Genomic DNA, 20757 nt, shown 5'->3' with positions numbered 1-20757 from the left:
GGAAGGGTGGGAGTTGCAATCGATGTATTCCTGCTCTTGCACAGGAATGCAAGGAGGTCTGAAGCACATTGAAAATTGGGGGGGGGTGATCTTTTTGAAGATTCAAAAAAAAGAAAAAATCTGTGCACATGAAGTGATGTGCACTGATAGTTGTCAGTCATTGTCTTGAAATAACAAAATCATAAGTGTAAGGTACTTTCCTTTCTTCCCACTGCTTTTAATCTGTTTTTAGGAAGTCTACATTCATCACTTGTGCAAAAATAGTAGCAAAGCGATTTAGAAATTAATACAGTTTCTTTGGATCCACAGAGAAAGTCAGGAATGTGCACTGATTCATGTCGTGTCCTGGAATTATTTCTTCAAACATGAATTTCAAATAGGAGTAGAGTGCCATGAAAATACTTGTATGGCCATTCTTGAGAGGTCTTTTTAGAAAAGCTCATTGCTTTATACAGAACACCAGTTTGCTTACCAGTTTCCTGGGTAGGATTCAGTGAGCTGTTGTTAGTTTGGATCAAGGGGAGGAGGGAGCAATAAAACAAATTCTTCAGTAAGCCACTGTGCATAGCTGGTAACTTTGTTAGGGGAATCAGTTAAGATGCGAGGAAGGTATATATTCACACAGTCTGTATCTCCTTTTAGAGACCTGCTGTTTGTTTTGTGTATACATTTTGTCTATGCAATGAGAATTCTTGATCTGATCCTAAAGAAGGATGTTTTCTTTTCTTATGACTGACTGAAAAGTAGTAAGAAAGTGTAGCAGATGAGAAATATTTTTTCTGCCATAACTTATTTTTGTCACTTATCCAAATATAGCACTAAAGCCGGATAGAGTAAGTAAATTATAACACTCATCAGGGTCCTTAATTTTCTTCTAATTAGATTTCACACATGTTTTATATAATGTAATTGTGGCACTGATTTGGTGGGGGTTTTTTTTGTCCTTAATAGTGCAACAGTAGTTGAAATAGGAGATTCTGGAATTAAAAGGAGATTCTGGAATTAAAAGCATAAACTCGTAGCTAGGGGTGAAAGCTTTCTGGCAGGATTTGTATCCTTCTGTGCACCAGACATGGTAAAAGACTTGTCGAATATATTTAACCAGTTACTTACAGCTTCTGATTGAAGTGAATTTCTGCGGAGTTTCTGAGCATACTTGAAGTTCAATCACAGACAAACTCACATCATTGCTGCCAACTTGGCCAACAAACTGGAGTTTCAACTATAGCTGTTATCATTGGAGCTTGGTCTTTGTGACTCAGTTTTTCAGCCTCATATTCTTCAGAATGCACATAAAGCAAATCTTGTGATACACATTCACACGTGAGTTACAGAACATAATAACTATTTATTTGCTAAACAGAAAACTTGTTTGTATGAATTTCAGTGGTAGGAGAGAAACAATTTTCCTGAATCAACTAACTGATCCGTGCTGTGGGATTATAAACTTTCTGCTACTGCTCATCTCTAAACTAAAATGGAGCGTGTCCTACAGGACACTAATATGATGTTTTCAGACACTGCTCAATAAAACAAGTAAAGATGAGAGGGAAGAATGAAAATAGCATAACAGACTTGTTCAACGTGTTATTTATATGCAGAACATAGGTCTTAGGCTGCCAACATTTAACTCTTTGGCTCCTCAGTATTTAGCAAAGATGACTCATTTGCTAACGAAGTACTAATGAAGGAAACTTTTTTCTTTTCTAGAATTAGACTAATGTAATCTTGAACAATTGCAAGTTTTCAGCCCAGCATCTAGAACTTCTAAGTCTGTCTTTGTGCAGAAAATAATAGTCATCCTCTCCAAACTAGGGGGTCTGCCATCTCCGCTGAAGTGGACTACACTTTTCACAAACCTTTCTGTGTAACCATTGATAAAGAAGCTAATGGCTCAGGAAGAGCCAGACTTGCAGAATCCTAGGAGGCAAGGGAAATGTTTAAGATTTCTAATACAAAAGAAGAGTTTTCCACAGCAAAGAAGTGTGAAGATTATTAATGGAAGCTAATAATTCTTAGTGTTCTATTACTAGCTCATTATTGGCACGTATCTTTAAATCTTCTAGTGGCTTTTTACTGTGGTCATTTCAAAAGGGCACTTAAACCTCAGATGAAGTGCACACACTTACAAAAAGAGGGAAAAATACAGCTACCTGTGGTCTAACAGAACTTCGCTTTGGGGCTGCCGAGTGCCCTACTTTTTTCTGGGAATGTATTCTATTAAAGATGGGGGGCTCTTCCATAGCTTCTTCAGGTCCATAGAAATTACTGCCTTTTGCTTTACGAACTTTGATTTGGATTCTATTACATAGCTGGGTGCATTGACACACACACAGTACTTTGTTGAATAATACTAAGGAAATCACATTTAAATTGAAGAGATTTATTATCCTTTCCCTTATTTCTTTTGTGCAAATAAACATGAAGTATGAAAGTGGTTAAACTGTTTTTTCTGTTCTCCTGAAAGTTTAAACAAACTAATCAATTCTGTATGTTAAGTGAGATTCCCATATTCAGCAAGAACCCTCTCTCCCTCTCTCTGTCTCTTAAGTTTGTAGTTCTAACTGTGTGTTTGAAGGCTGGATTAGAGACCTCGTATTGGACTTTGGTAAGCACATGTCTTTACAGTATTCTCAAATGTTCTATAAAATATGATGGATGAATAAGTGTATTATTTTCTTCTTATTATTGTATTACATCCTAACAGTTTGTCAGCCCTCCCAACAGTATCGAGCTAAACTGTGGTTACTGCATGGAAAGACAGAATATCCACATACAAAAAATAATGTTTAATATTGAAAAGGATAACATTGGAATAAGGCTTAAAGTAATCCTTAAACTAGAAAAATCTAATTATGCTGAACTGATTGTAACTGAACTTAAATTAGATTAAAATGCGGTAATATTGCTGCTGAAAGTAGCATTTTGCTTTAAGAAATAGCTAACTGAAGTAGCAGAGTTAAATTAATACAAGGCATGGAAATTTCATGCAATATATCAGAATCGCATTGTAAGTACTAAGTAGCAAAGATCTTTTTTGTGTCATAATACATCTGTGTTGATTGTTCTGTTTTCTTTTTTTTTGTTTGTTTTAACAGTTCAGCCATATAGCTATCTGGGGCAGCATAGCACTTTGGGTAGTGTTTTTTGGAATCTACTCTTCTTTGTGGCCAGTCATTCCTATGGCACCTGATATGTCAGGAGAGGTAAAAGTTTATTTTAACTAATATCTGAATGTGTGCAAAGAATATTGTTGCAGTCTTGAGTACAAGCCTCATCTTTATTAGATCCTTCTTCTAACTAGAGATGCATAAGAGGGTTGCTTCTTTTATACCTTCAGTGTGGTGGCCATATTTGTTTAACACAGAATTTATTTTTACTCTTGGGAAAATGGAGCTCAACTAAAAGGGTATGACTATCTAGTCTGGTGAGAAAGAATAGACAGGTAAGCTACTTTGCAGTTCTTTAGTAAAGTTTTAATTTTCTAAAGAGAAGTCTTACCAAATTCAGAACTCAGAATTAGTATTTATTTAGCTGGAAGTGTTGTTTAATAATGAGGTAGCACAAGTAGCACATTGGTTAAGGCTTTTTTTTCATCTTCAGTTTTGCAGAGTATTTGAAACTGTAAAATGCCTCCAAAAAAATTTAGGTGCATGATATTGCATGAGTTGCTGCTTGTCATGCACACGTTTCCTTTTCTATTAATGTGCTGCTTGGAATGCATTATTGTACTGTATCTTTAACCTTTTGACAGTAATTACTGGTTTCTCTTTCATTTATTATCCCATTTGTGTAAATCTGCTCTGAATATTGTAAATAGGACTGAATCCATAAAAGATGCTTAACTGCTGCCTATGCTGATCTAATTGGGACTTCAGTCCCAAATTCTTAAAACCATTCATTTCCTGAAACATCTGAAGTTCAGTATTGATTTCCCAGACACTAATGTCTGCTTCTGGGCATGGCCAGTACCTCCCAAGCTGAGAAGTTCAGTGTGCAGTCTCAGTGGGAAAAGGAAACTCAGAATACCTGCTTGCTTCAGAAAGATACTCTGCTGACGGTTCTCAGAGCATATCAGCTAAATCAAGCCTTACACCAGTAAAAGAGTGCCTTTAACTCCACCTCTATGATATAATTCAGCAATTTAAAAACCCATGCAGGATACGGGACTTTGGGGTGCATCTCTCCCTCATTTGGAGGCAATTCAGACCCACAAATCTCACCTCCTACATATAAGCAGTTATGGGAAATGTGGTTATAGAAACACATATATACTATTACATTTTACTGAAAGCATATTTTAATGGAATTAATTGAAGTACTTGGACACCAAAGAAAAGAATGAATTTGAAATTATAAAGTTTCTTGCTGTTTTCCTTTCTGTTGTAGCCTCTTACCCAGGTATATATGTAGATTTTATACATTACCATGTTGTCTCCACTACTCAAAATTAGTTATGTGCATTATTCTCAATTAAAGCAATTGAAGCTATCATACTTCAGCATTTTTCTTCATATACACTGTATTTTATGGAAGAAATAGAATGTGTTTGGAATTTGTTGTGTTTAGAGATTCTGTAAAAACTTCATACATTCTACTTCAAGACAGAAGAACTTTTGTAGTAATAGGCACAGTGGGAGCAGTGGGGTGTGTTGTAGTTGGTATGACATAAAGGTGTCACTGTTGAAATAACGAATATTTTACTTAGTACATGTTCCATCTCTGAATTATTGTGAGCAAAAGATGTTTTTGAAGGAAATATCCCTGCAAGCTTGGAAAAACAGTTGTTTGTAAAGAGATGTAGCTGTCAACAAAAATAAATACTCTTGGGGTTTGAATTCAACATGACACCATAGTCTGACTTAGGAACGCAAATTCATTTATTTCTGGTGATAAAACTGTGTCTGTACTTGAAATTGATAAGTCTAATTTTGTCAGTGTGTTTGCTTATTCACGTATGTGTGTATAGTAGCTTTAGATGTGTGTACAGGCGTGCAGTTGTTTGGGGGTTCTTGTTGGGTGAGGTTGGTTTTGGTTTCTTTCTAAGAATATAGCTAGAAGTCTGTAACATCAGAATAAACTCTCCTAAACATCTCATAGGCCATAAGAGCTGATTTTAAAAGGTCTGATCTAGCTTTTTGAGCTGTACTCTGTGTGGCTGAAAGTGCTGTCGATGAATACTGCGGCTCAGGTTGGAAGCAGGATTTTTGTGTGCTCTCCTGGAAGCCCCCTCACTGACCAGGTGGTCTCTGGCAGGGCAGAATTCACTGGGTTTCTGTGAAGCAAGTCCAGGCCTTCCACAAGTATTCAGCCTTAAAGATTCACAAATTTAACTGTGGAAAAGATTGTGGTGTGATAGAAACAAATCCATATGGACATCTCTGCTTGCCTGTGCAAATATTGCTCGTCTAATTTCTTCAAAGGTACGAGTCAGACTTAAAGACTTCATCCAAGTACATTTGGCAGAAATTAAATGAACAAGTCAGAAGCAGACCTCTACTTCCGTAGGTTTTTTTGTCTGTTTTGCCTTGGCCTCATCTGATAAATTATGCTGAAGTGTTCATTAAAGATGTTCCTTTTTTAACAATTGGTGGATTTATAAGGAGATTTTACCAACTATAATCCCCTTAGAGGTGGTACCAGGAGTTCTGTCTTAGCAGGTTTATGGTCTTAGCAGTCAGTATTCTTGATACAATATTCATCCAACCATTCAGTCCTAACTAGATGGTGTTATCTGTCTTCTACAAATGTGTTTCATGGCTTCTTTCAGACAGGAAAGAACTTACTGAAGCACTCTAATAAGCATTCAGTCTAACTGTTTCGTATTAACTCATGAAAATAATAAGATTCTTGCTGCTTATTGCTGGCTGTATTCCAAGAAAATAAAATACTAGTGCTCTTGAAGGGGAGAGAAAAAAAGCATATGGAGCTGATGGAAAACTCATTCACTGGATGCAGAGGAAAGGTTTTGTCTAAATAATTTGAAACTCAGATTTTTCATCTGTCCCTCTATAGAATACCTATACAGCTCTGATAAATATGTTTAAATGGAGAACAATACAAGATAATGCCTCAAGAAAAAAATAGAATAGTAATAGAAGAAAAGAGTCTGTTCATGCTGCAAAAACACTCTTATGTTGGAGCACTGAAGCTAGCCGCCCTAAGTTAAATCATAAGAATTGTTGGTTTGTGTTCATCTTCTAGTATCAAAGCATCACCCAATATCGTACTGAACAAAGAAACAAGTAGGTCGCATATTTTTCCAAGTTTTCCCTACTTTTTACACTAATTCAGTTTCCATCATTTTGTGTATCATTCCAGTTGTAGTGAAGATGAAGTTGGCTTTTACCTATGTGTTGCTGTGTGTTTGTAATACAGAAAGAAAGACTGTAGAATGCTGTGATCTGAAAGAAAATATAGTGGAATGAAAAATTACTTTCTGACAGAGTGCCAGCAGTTGTGTTCATTGTCTAGGCTACTACCCCACACACACACACTTCTTTGACATGTTCCTAATACTGTAATTGAGTGTATTTCTCTTTCTCTCTCTTTTGCTCTGATTTTTCCCAAAAAATACAGACAAAGGCCCTGTTGATGTAGGATTCTGAGGCAGTTCTGGCATCAAGACCTTTGTTTTCTGGTCTTTCAAGACTGCTACTCCCACACTGGACTAACTCATCCAGTTGTACAGTACTGTTCGTCACAGTGTGGGAACTGGATGGCTCTCCATATTACAGTACTCCTAATTCTATGAATCACAGAATCACAGAATGGTAGGGTTTGGAAGGGACCTCTGTGGGTCATCTAGTCCAACCCCCCTGCCAAAGCAGGGTCACCTACAGCAGGCTGCACAGGACCTTGTCCAGGCGGGTCTTGAATATCTCCAGAGAAGGAGACTCCACAACCTCCCTGGGCAGCCTGTTCCAGTGCTCCGTCACCCTCAGAGGGAAGAAGTTCTTCCTCATCTTCAGACGGAACTTTCTATGCTTCAATTTGTGCCCATTGCCCCTTGTCCTGTCTCTGGGCACTACTAAAAAAGAGTTTGGCCCCATCCTCCTGACACCCACCCTTCAGATATTTGTAAGCATATATTAGGCCCCCTCACAGCCTTCTCTTCTTCAGGCTGAACAAGCCCAGCTCCCTCAGCCTCTCCTCGTAGGAGAGATGCTCCAGTCCCCTCATCATCCTCGTAGCCCTCCGCTGGACTCTCTCCAGTAGCTCTTCATCTTTCTTGAACTGGGGAGCCCAGAACTGGACACAGTACTCCAGATGAGGCCTCACTAGGGCAGAGTAGAGGGGAAGGAGAACCTCCCTCGACCTGCTGGCCACACTCCTTCTAATGAACCCCAGAATGCCATTGGCCTTCTTGGCAGCCAGGGCACACTGCTGGCTCATGGTCAACTTGTCGTCCACTAGGACACCCAGGTCCCTCTCCGCACAGCTGCTTTCCAGGAGGTCCACCCCAAGCCTGTACTGATGCATGGGGTTGTTCCTCCCCAGGTGCAGGACCCTGCATTTGGCTTTGTTGAACCTCATCAGGTTCAACAGTGCCCAACTTTCCAGCCTGTCCAGGTCACGCTGAATGGCAGCACAGCCTGCTGGTGTATCTACCACACCTCCCAGTTTGGTGTCATCAGCAAACTTGCTGAGGGTACTTTCTAACTGTTCGTCCAGGTCGTTGATTAAGAAGTTAAAGAAGACTGGGCCCAGTACTGACCCCTGGGGGACACCACTAGTTACAGGCCTCCAACTAGACTCAGCGCTGCTGACGACAACCCTCTGAGTTCTGCCATTCAGCCAGTTCTCAATTCACCTCAATAGCAGTAGCTAGGTTATCAAATAGGTAGTTCACTAGAGGAGTTGAAAGGTGGCTTCTGGCTCAGGTAAGCAGAGGTATCCTTGTACAAGTGCTCTCCTGATAGAAGTAACCGGTAGTTATATAGCTATATATGTTAGAGATTAGTAACAGGCATCTGGGTGATGGTAGCTGAACCATGTTTCTTTCGTAAAATTCTAATAAGACCTTAGAATCAACATTCAAACAAGAAGGCAGTTATATTTTGTCAACCTTTAAACAGTTTCTATTACAGCTTAAAAAAAAACTAACAAACAAAAACTAGTGAAGAAAACTTCATTCATTTTTCCCTGATTGATGATACTCGGATGAAAACTGTCAGTTCACCGTTGTCTTTCTGCAGACACAGCCTAGAAGGAAAAATGGATGAAAAATGTGAGAGAAGCCGCAGGATTTATGAAGCAGAATAAAATGGAAAAATAGGCGGTGGAATTGAAGAAGGATATGTGATAAAAAAGTGTCATAACCTAAGCAGTTAATTATATAGTATCCATGGCTAGTTCAGGTACTGTAGCAGATCAGCTTTTAAGTCCTGAGTCTTTTAGTAGTCTGAAACAAGCCTTACGAATTGGATCATAATTGAACTGAAGTTATTATTTACCTTCATATTATTTTTGCTTGTAATTTAGACTCATTCATTTAAAAATTTTTCTTGAGTTTATTCTAAGATTTAGGGATATATTCTTCTAGTCTTAGACACAGATCCTAAAACACTAGGAATTCCAGTTTTATCTGCTTATAGCAAAATGTTAAAATACCTTTTCTAACCAGGAGGATTTTGGTAGTAGTAGCAAAACATGATTTCTGTTGGAGGGAGCTTGATGCACAGTGTATGAGAGAGAAATACGGAAAACATTTCAAAAGTGTTCTGTGATTTTACAACAACTTTGCAGTCTCGACGTAGTCTTTATTACAGTACAGTGTTTATCTGCAGTAATGTTTATTCCCACATTTGTTGTCTGTCAGTACTGTCTAGCATGGAAGCATCTGAACAGCCAGCTTCACAGGTTATTTTCTTAATATTTTACCTGTAAAGGAGGAAAAAAAAACAACACTTTTTTGTAGGCATTTTTTGGTTAGGTTTAGCACCATTATGGAGAAGTGGGTCATACCACAGGACATCTGTTGTGATCCATTACATGAAACAAGCTCCATTTTATTTGAAAAAAAAGGTGCCACTACAGGCTAGAAAAACGTTTTCGTTGCAGAATTGAGTAAATCAACTGCATGGATCTGTTTCTCTACTACATTGATATAACTGAAGTTGATACTTTTTTTTAATGTGCAACATTAACAAAGAGAGTAAGTGAAGTATACTTTCAATATTTTTTTGAACAAATTATAGTATTTCCTCAGTTTAAGCCACATGTAGTTTGCATAAATATCTAAAAATGCCAAGTCTCTTCATATTTGATGAGGGGTTTACTTTGTAGATGTAATATTTTTTTTCTTTGAGAGTCTCCATACACAGAAAACTGTGATGCTGAACAAAATGCATTTTAAATCTGTGATTTAGTGCATTACCACAAGACATTTCCTGCTGTCCATGTTTTGCCATATTGTGCATTATACCCACTTGAAAGAAATAAATGATGCTGTGATTAAATTGTTACATGTTGTTATATCTATGTTAGTTCTCTTGCAATAATTGTATTAACTAATGAAGTTTCTGTAACTTACGTCACCTTAATAAGAGTAGCTACCATTCATGTGTCAGTAGACTATAAAGCTGCTCGAACATTTCCGTTAATGTGTCCATGCTTGCAATTCAAAGGCTACTTTTCTTTTTAATGCCACTTAAAAAAAAACAGATTGATTTTTAAAAGTATAAAATAGGTACACGTCTAAGCTAGAATGGTTATCTCTTTCTTGAATAAATATGGTTGCCATTTGGGTTGAAAAACAAATTGGGGAGGAGGGAGAAATAAGCCAAGTATTGTATATTTCGTACTAGTACAATTCCTGACTCTTTTGGGTTTGTTACTGTTGTGTGCTCTAAGTTGTTAGGCATTTCTTTATACATCTACCTGATTAATAAGTTAGCTTAAAATTATACCACTTACTGGAATAAGAAGTATGACATTGGGATTAAAAGCAAAAGTTAAGTATCTGCAGAACTTTTAAATTTATTGTGGTACTGTAGATAATGCACTGTAAAGTTCTTCAGAGCACCATCTGTTTCTGCTCTGTCTGGCCCAGGAGATCTATAAAACTACAGATGGAAATTGAAGCTAAGGAACAAGCATGTATTTTACAGAATTTTAGATCATTTGATTAAGGTTTGCAGAATCTTTGTAAAAAATAATAATATTCTTTGTTGGATGATTTCACTGTACCATGTAGGAAAGATGTATTAGAATATACTATGTTAACAGCATTAGTTTCTTAAACATTAGTTCCCTCTGTATTATTCCACTGCTTATATGTAATTGTGCTTGTTAATATACTAGATATACATCCTTTAATCCCCTTACTGATTTTTTTTTTACACAAAAAAAACCCAACATTTAAAAAATGTGGCATCCGTCTTCAATAGTTACATGCCCATTCTTGTTCTTTAACTGCACAGGTGCAAACAGAAACAGCAGAGCTGATCTTTGAACTACCAAGTTTACCTTTTCTGCTTATGATGGTCTGTCATGGTAGTATTACCGTTCTGATATTCTTCCTTTTTATTGGTTAGTCTTTCCCTGGTATCAGCATTTAACTGAATTTTTTTCCCTGAGCATATGATTGCCAGTTTTCTTTATAAACAAGTTATGATTTTTTTCTGTTTAAAATGTTATTAATCAAATTCAGTGCACATTCCTGTTATGCATACAACAACACTTAAAAGATGAATGATATTCAACTGCCATCTTTCTCTGTAGCAGCTTTCTCTCCTGATGCGCAGTAGCGAGGAATGACTTCAGTTGCTTACAAATTCTAGTGAAACTCAGTGTTTCCTATACTCCTTCCCATTATACCTATTAACAGTGTAGACAGCCCCTGTCCAGCTAACAAACTCTATAGAACCACGAGAACTCACCTGCTCATCGTGGCTTTACCTCTTCTTTGCCAGATACCGTTTCTAACGTCATCTTTGAATCAACTCAGATAGGTTTCCCTGTTAATCCTTTACTCTGAGGCAAGAGAGGACAGTCTAGCCTTTTCTTGCAGAATAACTAATGTTCTCTGATTACAAGCATGATAAAAAGTAATGTGATAAATCTCACCTTGCTAATATTTTCTAGTTTGTCTAATTTCACATCCAGGTGGATAATTCTCTTTAGTTTTCTGAAGGCTTTTTTTTAGTTAGTTGAAGCTGTAGCGCAACCTAGTTAGCCAAACTTTTGCTAGCAGAACCTGCTTCTCTTCCTAATTCATAGAATCAGAAGTTGGAAAAGACCTCTAAGATCATCAAGTCCAACTGTCAGCCCAACACCACCATGCCTACTAAACCATGTCCCGAAGTGCCACATCTACATGTTTTTTGAAGAGCTCCAGGGATGGTGACTCCACCCCCTCCCTGGACAGCCTGTTCCAATGTCTGACCGCTCTTTCAGTAAAGAAATTTTTCCTGATGTCCAATCTAAACCTACCCTGATGCAAAATGAGGCCATTGCCTCTTGTCTTATCACTAGCTGGGAGAAGAGACCAACACCTGCCTCACTACAGCCTCCTGTCAGGTAGCTGTAGAGAGCAGTAAGGTCTCCCCTCAGCCTCCTCCAGATTAAACAGCCCCAGCTCTCTTAGCCGCTCCTTGTAAGACTTGTTCTCTAGACCCCTCACCAGCCTTGTTGCCCTTTTCGGGACATGCTCCAGAAACTTGTTGTCCTTCTTGTAGTGAGGGGCCCAAAACTTCAGGAAGCTTTTTTTTTGATTGTGTGTCATTCTCCTCTCCAGCTTTTTGAGGAAATTTCCAGGTATTTGTATTTATCGTGGAGCCTTTTTTCTTTACTATTTTCTTGCTTCTTGTCTTTGAAAGCACTTCCGTCACTGTTTCTGTCGAAAGTCAACAGAGATCGTAATTGGTAATTTCTCTTCGTAAGGGCTATTCCTGGCATCATGATTTATTGCTGGTTTGTTTGGGGCTTTTTTTCCAAATATGAAATACATATTGAGGTAACCTAGGCTTACATAAAATGCAAGGAATTTAACGCCTGTGAACTTAATTCACAAAGTGAAAATGAGCAACCGCTCTTAAGCTAGTCGCAAGAACACGCAATATGGTGTGGTCTTGCGTTTTGTCCCTTTCTGGGCTCAAATGCCTTACCATGGTTGGAGATAAGCACTGGTCTGATGATTCACAAACCTGAACTACCTCCCACAGTTACACCTTTATCACCTGTGTTTTTTAAAATACTCATTTATCCAATAGTTAAATACTGGAACATTCACCCAAAATGGATGTTAGCCAAAAGCCAGATTTAAGTTTCTCTGTGCTTTGCAACTTTCAGGGTAATGCTTTCTGCTGAAAGGGTGATTGAACAGAGAACTGTCTTCTGCTGTTCTGCTTTCTGTGGAATAATCAAATATTTACTGGATCAGAAGAGACGGTGTGCTGGCTTTTTTGTTTGTTTGTTTTGCTAGGAAAAGGCAAGATGAGTGTTCAAGTGGATACTTCAATATTAAAATATTCGTCAAAACAAGGGACTGAAGTAAGGACACATTTGTAGGAGGAGACCTCAGTCTCAGTTGTAATTCTCTGTATTGCTCTGTGTGGCTTCATTAATGTGTATATACTCTGTGTCACCAGAGAGGTGCTACGTGAAGCTTTAGGATGTGTACTACATGTCTGAGTTTGTGAGCTTTGCTATATATATTTTTATGGTTAATAATATTTTATTATTTGCCTTTGTATAATTAAGACCAGAATCTTAATCATGACTCTGTGGGATACATTCCACCCTGCATACCCACCTGCCGTGGGGAAATCCGTGATCTTGCAATGGGCTATTAGTATCCTTAGCTGAAAAAAAAGGAGAGGAGTTAGGGAAAAGTGAAGAAAGAGGTGTTACTTAGTCTATCCTTACCCATTTTTCTTGTCTCATAGGAGGTTTCTTCAAATTAGAACTTACAGATTTTGCCTGCAGATAATCCACAGTATCTGCTTTCTGACTGCCTGGTATACCGTCTGGTTCAGTACCTCTTACTGTGTGTTGTACACCAGTAAGGTTTTGTTTTCTTTTGAATATATTTGCAGAAAATTGAGGGACTCCGTTTTTAATATAGCTAATAAGCAGAGTTCCTGCTTAGTTCTTAATTAATAGGACCTATGAGATGTTTTTTAAACTAAATAAAGAAAGACTAGAGGCATTTCAAGAACACACTTGTTGGAACATCGTTGCACTGAGAGTTAAATGCAAATCTGTTTTAATATTGCAACAGTAAGTACTTTGGCATGTATACAGGCAAACACATGCAGATAATGAAAGCCAATGGAGTTGTCTCTGTAGGTTGTTGACAGGAGAAACTGTAGCTGGTTTGGTGGTGTCGAGGAGGTATTTTAATAGTTCAGTCGTTTATAAGGAGCGGACACATACCTAGACAATCCATGAAACAGACAAACTGAAAGTGGTTTTCATAAGCTTTTCCGCAACAAGAATTTTTCTGTTCTTTTCATTTTTTTCTCTCTTCACTTTCAGAAGGCTTTTTAAAATCTGAGATAGCTGTTTTGGTGGAACATTTTATAGTGAAGAAAAAGGGAATATTCTCTGTTCATTTTGGCATGTAATTTCCTAACAGTACATCTTCATCAGTGGATTAAAAAACGTTTTGCAGCCAGAATTTCTAATCTGTCACTAAACCGTGAAAGGGAGTAATTCTCAGCATTTTCTTTCTTTTTTAAAAAATAAGAACTTATATAAAAATCTGTACAATGCACTTAATAAGCAGTGTTAATTCACTTTAGAAAGTCCTAATATTGAGCCTGGGCTCCACATACGACAAATTATTTATCCTTCCTGCAGGATTTGTAAATCCTACAATAAACCGGGCTTCCCAGCTCTCATTTTGGATTACTTCTGAATTCCCCTGGGAGCCACTTTTGTGGCAGATTCCATTTGGTTTCACAAGGCCCAAAGGGGGAAAACTTGGCATGGACCACAAATCTCTCACATTAGGAACAATTTGTAAGCCACGAACAGAGGCAGCCAGAGTCCGTCCCCAGAACAGGCTGCTCCTGTTAGTGCCATTGTCTGAAAAGGATTGGTTTGCCATTTCCCAGATGACCTGCCTATGTGTAGAGAGATGTGAAAAGTTAGAGACAAAAATGTTTTCTACAGAGTGAGGGGGGAGCTTTCTTGTACAGAAAGGAAGGAAATACCTCTGTGGGATTTTATTTTTTCCCTTCTTCATCCAAAAAATACAAAGAGGCCCTCTGTCTTTAATGCGAATGTCAGCTTTAAATCTTTTAGGTTTGGATTAACTCTGTAAAAGAAAAAAAATCTGACAGGCTTTCAAATATGACGCAGAAAAACTTTTTTTTTTTCCTCAATTCATGTTGTTCATTTGTAAAGCCAAAGGCTGGATGGACTGAATAGTAGGCGCCAGTTGTTCCTTCATTCATAGTTAGCATTACAATGGTCAGAATTAACATCCTAAGACCTACATTATCACTTTTGCTGTTTCACCAGCAAACATTTAATACAGGGTAGCTAACGCAAGCACAGCTCTTTGCTATGTTCTTATAAATTAAAAAATGTCGTTAATAATAGGAAGTAAAAGTCGTAATTACTTCAAGTTGTATTTTAATGCTTTTTCTTGTTTTTGTAAGAAACTTCATATCTCTAATTGCTACTTAATTATAAAAAGTCTTGCAAAAAGTAGCTGTGATGGACATTTCCTATTAGCTGCTGGTTTAGGAAATGAGTATTTCGTCAAGTATGTCAAAAGTCATGTTTTGCTTATGAAGTGACTGTGCTAATACATTTGCTCCACTTCCTGATACAAAATTTTCTTTTTCTCTGTTGAAAATACAAATTGTTTTATTTTGAACTTCTCACCGCTCAGAGTTTAGATCTTTGCTGACAGCTGTTGGCAGAAATAATTACTAGAATTTCCAGGCAATATCTGTGTCCTTTTGACATAGCTGTGGAAAGTTTAACAGATTTTCCGTTCAAGTACATCGTAATGCTTTCCTAAGAATCAATGTCAGTAGGAATTCGGATACAGAAACAAGGTAAATAGAACTTTTTACCTTAATGAGAATGACTTTTTTTTTTTTCTTCTCAATTAACTTTTGTTTTTACACATGAACGTACCGAGTATAATTCTAAAATGTGCATGTTTATGCATTCGGAAATTAGACTTCAGCTACTGCAAGCTACCTGCATGTATCTGCTAATTAATATTAGTAAAGTTTCAGGTTGTTTTCAGTTGCGTACTGAGGTTTAACCTTTGAAAGGAATTTGTCTCCAAGTAATGAAGCAAAGGGTTTGAAAGTGTATCATTGTGTAGCAGTGTTACTTTCAATCTCTGTGCAATCTAATTACATTACAAAGGTATTTTTGATACTGACTGCAAAACAATCTTTCAGTAATATGCTTCATTAAGTATTTATCATACTGCTTGTATCTGGAATATTATTGGTGTAAATACTTGGGCACTAATTACAAGGGTAGATTAAAAGGGGTTTTTTTGCTTTCGTGTCCGTACATCATGATGTTTGTTTTGGCTTTTTAGTGTGTCTTAGTTTGTAGTATGTTTACAGACCAAGTTAAGTTAACGAACAGAAGAAATTCCCATGTATTAATATAAAGCAGTGTATAAACAAGCAAACACAGAGCTAAAAGCAGTAATCTGGTTTGCAAGTGTTTCACGGTGTGTTAATGTGTTAGATCTTCATTTAACAGTATGTGGCATACTTCTATAATTATGTAGTTAGTTTTCTTAGTTCTCATTTTTAAGCATTTTGTGGAACAGGAGGCAGTGGCAGTGTGGGAACTGTGGTACAGTGAGTTCTGTTGGAGACAACTTTGATCCAAGTTATATTGCAAAATGATTGTAACAGTGTCCAATATCCCTACGGAGGGTTAGGAACCATTATATCCTGTTAGGGTTAACTGCAAATAAGAAATTCTGCTCATAATGTATTGACAAAGATTGGGTGGGGGCAGGGGGCGTGGATTTTCAATAAATCTGATTTTAATGGAAATGTCTGCAATCTGTATATGGTGTAGAGCAGGGTTGTGGAGGGGTAGATATCCCCTCTCTCAAAGAGCTAAGCAGTATGAGCTTTCTACCAGCTTCTTAACATGAATTAAGTGCTTTCTGTCTACTGACTTTCTGTAGTGACTTAGGGGATTTTAGAAAGGACTTCGTTTTATTTCACATTATAGGGACTAGAATGGTTCATTTAAATTTGCTTTTGATACCCACAACTAAGCAATTGATATTTCTAAGTTTTTATTCCTAGTTCATGTCATAACATCATCGCATTTTGTGCTTTTTTCCTTCCAGGCAGCTATGATGTTCAGCTCTGGAGTGTTTTGGATGGGCCTTCTATGTATTCCTATGACAGCTTTGCTTTTTGATGTAGTATACAAAGTGTGAGTACAGAAATGCTGAGGTTTACGGGAGAAAGTACAGACTTTTGAATGTGTGTTCTGATTACTAATACAAGAAAAGCAAATGAAGATCAGCTCTGGGGATCATATAAAATTATTTTTCACCTTGTTTGTTTCTGACAAACTTTATTACAAGTGTTATGAGTATTTTAAATGTTTCAATAATTGTCATGGTTTTTTATAAATGTTGTTTCTAGTTCGCAAGAGCAGCTGATAAAATATGTTATTTAACTTGCTTTCTATTTCTTCTTGTCAAGCTTAATTTTAACTCATCTGAGAAAATGGATTTGTAAATTGAATGTTTATATAAGTGTTAAAGTAATCTGCTCTTTTACTTTCAAGAAGAGTAAATCTGGCATTATTTTGTATTACTTACAGAGTAAAGAGAGCTACTTTTAAGACACTGGTAGATGAAGTTCAGGAACTGGAAGCAAAGTCTGAGGATCCTGGGGCAGTTGTGCATGGCAAGAGGTACTGTAAAAATCTATAGATAGTTGTCTTTTAAAAAAATTTAAAAGCTTAATTTTTTCAGCCTTATACATGTATCAAAGACAAAAGGTTATTTTTCAAAATCAGACAAAAGGCATCGGTAAAGAGGTTTCAGGTCTACCAAGCCCGTATGTTTTTTTCATATGCTTAGATGTAGGTTTTACCAAAGGCTAAGCTGGTGTGGTTTTTTTAGCTGACTGATGTTTCTAGTTATTATGTATAGGATAAACTTGAGGTATGATTGTAATTCTGGCACTTTTGACTGTGTTAACAATTAATACAAAGTGAGTTTAAACCTGCATCATTCACTAGTATGGTTACAAATCAGGCCTAAGCGCAATTAAAAAAAATAAAATAAATTTTTAAAACCTGCTTGGTAGCATAGTGGAAAACAGCAAAATCTGTCTAGGATTTGCTGAAATTGAATAGAGCAAGCTGGCTTTGTATCTAATGCCAGTACATAGCAAACAAATTCGACAAAATTATTTCTTACCTCATATAGGTTAAACTTAAGACCCCACAAGAATTCCCTTGTTACATTCTCCTTCATGGGTCAGGCACATATTTTGAAAAGGGAGAAGGTAAAACTGAACAATTGGACAATTTCTATTTGTAAACTCAACATAAAGATGTGCACTCACCAAAATGCTGAAGACTTTTTAACCCTAGCTGAACTCTTAGCAAACGCTGGCTGAACAGGAGTATGAGATGACAAAGCCCCCCTCTCCCCCGCTTTCAATTCATCAGTGCCATTTGGCTGAGCTAGAGCTTTCTTTCCTTTTCTGCACTTGCACAAGTCTTGTGAAGTCTTAAAAAAGCGAAAACTGTTGATACTTTCTTTCTTTCCTTTGGACTGCTGATTTTTTTAGTATCTTCATGGCAAAGGGCTTTGCCAAGAAGGCTTTTTTGCTACAAGGTATGCATGGAAAGAGACCAGAAAAAACACAAAGCAGCTACTTCTTTTTTTGTAGGTTCAATTTTCAGGAAGCACCTTTTGTTCATAAAGATACTGAAGTTCCCATTCTCCTTCAATCTTACTGTATCCCTCCTCCGGTTCTGTGGGAATTGGCTTACTAGGATTTACCAGGTTGAAACCAAATTACATTGGATACCAAGATGATGACCACCATTTTTAATGGGTGGAATATCCAGCTCATGAATGTTTGCTCCTACTTCTTTTCCTATGAATTATTTTCACAAGAATGTTGTGTCTCTAGCGGAGTTCATCTTCCCTGGTACCATAGACAAATACCAGGGGAGGTACGATAAGGCCTGGAAGCTCATCCCACCACCTGTGGAACAGCAAGTCTAGTGTGGTGGGCTACATAGGAGCACATATCAGTAGAGTGTCTCTATACTCTCTTCTCTCAGGCTCTATATGCTGTCTTTGTGGCAGCAGCTTCATACTGGAAGTACTGCAGAATCCCCTAGTTGATGGCCATTACTGCATCGAGCATACTTTTGCTTCACCACTGCAAGGCCCAACTAGTGCTTGCAAGAGTAAGTTCTGTTACCTTTAAAGCTGATCTAAATTGATTGTTATGGATGCCTCTCTCAAGTGGCAGTGCTCATTCAGGCAGCTTCAGAGTAAGATCTTGCTCCAGATTAACCAACTCGTGTATCAATGTGCTGAGCTTTCAGCCAGAAGAACAAAGAGCAGAAGTTGTAAAAGAATTTATTACAGAAAAGAAAGCAGACTTTAGTACTAGACAGTGCTAAATGGGGAATATCTTGTGGATGTAGAAGAAAGTAAGGTAATGTACCTTTCTAGTGTTCCATAGTTGCATTCACAAGACTTCTCTTGTATTCCAAAATTCAGCTACTTCTACTTCAGTTGGCAGTATGTCTTCCAAATCCCTGCAGGAGAAACTTGGTGTTTTCACCACTAATTTTATAATTATCTTTTTATCCCACAATTAAGTAGTTAAGAGGGCTTCATGAAAGTGGTTTAGTTACCTGCCAGAATATCTTCCTTAGATCCATTCCTTCTCCTCAAAGTTATTTTTAGACCCCTGTTCTTTGAAATATACAAACATCCACCTAACATGCAACTCATTGGATGTTAGACATCTTAGAATCGCTGAAGGATTTATGCCTTCCATGATTTTTTTTTAATTATATCTTAATTCAAGAAATAGAGTCAAAACTTCACCCTTTATGGATAAAGTGTCCTTTGTTAAAGAAGTGGTCTGATAAACTGTCTTACTTGCATCTTCAGAAATTTGATTGAACTATTTTAAACATTTTTGAGTCTCCTAAGTTGCAGAAGCCTGTATTAACTAGTTACCAGTGCAGAGTAAGTAGTTGAATTGGTAAGAAATGTCCTCTATATCTGTCTTAAATATGTACATGAGACTTTTATTCTTGAGTAGTGCTTTTCATGCAAGAACAAATAATTATTTTTTACAAACTTGCTATGTATTCTTCAGTACAAATATTTTTCTGGTGTGCATACCTCTGGAAGTACCTTTTTATGTTGTAGCAGAAGAAGGAATTTATAATTATAAATAATAATAGGTTATTTTGGCATTTTATAAGAACCAATTAAAAAGCTATAAATCACTGATTAAGAAGTAATTTGGAAATAGTGCAAAAGAGAACTCAAACTTTTCCACTCTGTCCATTCCCATCATAAAAATACTACAACACAAAATAAGAGGCTCAACTTCACAGATACTGGGTCAGGATTCTACTATTGGCTAGATGCTGTAATGAGACAGCATCTGAATGTTTATTCCGAACAATGTTAGTGTTAATTTGTATTTGATGTTTTTTCAGCTGGAATAGATTTGTTGCAGATTTTTAGAACTGTGTTGACCTGATACTGCATGCATTTAAATATAACCAAGTTTGTAAGGCTTTCCCTTTTGATGTTTTCCTATCAAACAATCTTAGGATGGGAATTTTGTATTTAAATTCTGAATTTGCACTTTCAACTGTTTTCTTAAAATTAGGTTAAAATTTGACATTTACATTGAAATACTTTAAAATATTGTTCTTCAAAAATCTTTATTGTATTTTAGCATCTGCTTCAAAAGGAAGACATGCTAATATAGGCTTAAAATTCATTATCCCTTGTATTTCTGCAGTGAAAAGATTTTTAAACTATTATCATTGAAGGCTCAGGAAGAGCATTCCTATTGTATCTTGCTGTTTCAGTGTAAGGATGCATAATCAGATGTTTCTCAAAAAGTGTCCAAAAATACTTTTTTCTTTTCTTCTGTATGCAACATGTTGAAATTAGGTTTATCACATATATTTGTTGGTTAAGTAAAACTATCTCTTGAGCAAGAAGATGCAAATTTTGCACGGTCACTTTTCGAACAGAAAGTAAACTTTTGTGTTGGAATACTATTGACTTGAGGATGCCTTGATAGCATAAATGGTAGAGCAGCTTCAGTGGATTAACAAATTTGTGCCACAGAAAGTAGGATTTCTATTATTAGAGCCATTGTAATGGAAATGCCACAAAGCCATTTGTACTTAAAATTGAAATTACTAAGGTAAAAGGATACTTTTTGTATGTAAACTATTGTTCCAAAATACTGTTTTGGGTACCTTGTATATAATACTTAAGCAGAAATAACAGTATTAATACTTACAACAAAAATATTTTTACTGGGTTGAATACTACTTAGACTAATAATAACATGAATAACAACCCAAACTTGTGGAAACATCTTTAGAGATACATACTGCAAATGCTGCTTTATATAATCATTGTTTTCCATTCAGTTAGAAATTAGTTGGTCAGAAATATATAAAGTAGTAATTTTTTTTTCTGTAAATGAGATTAATTGTCTGTAAATGTATACATTTCGTGTTCAAAAATAGTTAATATTCTGCTTATCCATATTGGTACAT

General features: G+C 36.8%; 1 protein-coding gene across 4 annotated transcripts in view; it reads left to right on the top strand.

Annotated features, from left to right (window-relative positions):
• Positions 1–20757, top strand: part of ATP8A1 (ATPase phospholipid transporting 8A1) — a 131339-nt gene that overhangs the window by 102794 nt on the left and 7788 nt on the right. For all 4 annotated transcript variants that reach the window (XM_075420765.1, XM_075420762.1, XM_075420766.1 and 1 more), the window contains 4 exons: positions 2552–2608; positions 3099–3206; positions 16298–16386; positions 16783–16875. In XM_075420765.1, coding sequence (XP_075276880.1) covers positions 2552–2608; positions 3099–3206; positions 16298–16386; positions 16783–16875 — 347 coding nt within the window. The remainder of the gene's footprint in view (positions 1–2551; positions 2609–3098; positions 3207–16297; positions 16387–16782; positions 16876–20757) is intronic.

Source organism: Opisthocomus hoazin, chromosome 5 (assembly GCF_030867145.1).
Source record: "Opisthocomus hoazin isolate bOpiHoa1 chromosome 5, bOpiHoa1.hap1, whole genome shotgun sequence".
Taxonomy (NCBI): domain Eukaryota; kingdom Metazoa; phylum Chordata; class Aves; order Opisthocomiformes; family Opisthocomidae; genus Opisthocomus; species Opisthocomus hoazin.
This window is presented reverse-complemented; position numbering and strand designations above follow the sequence as displayed.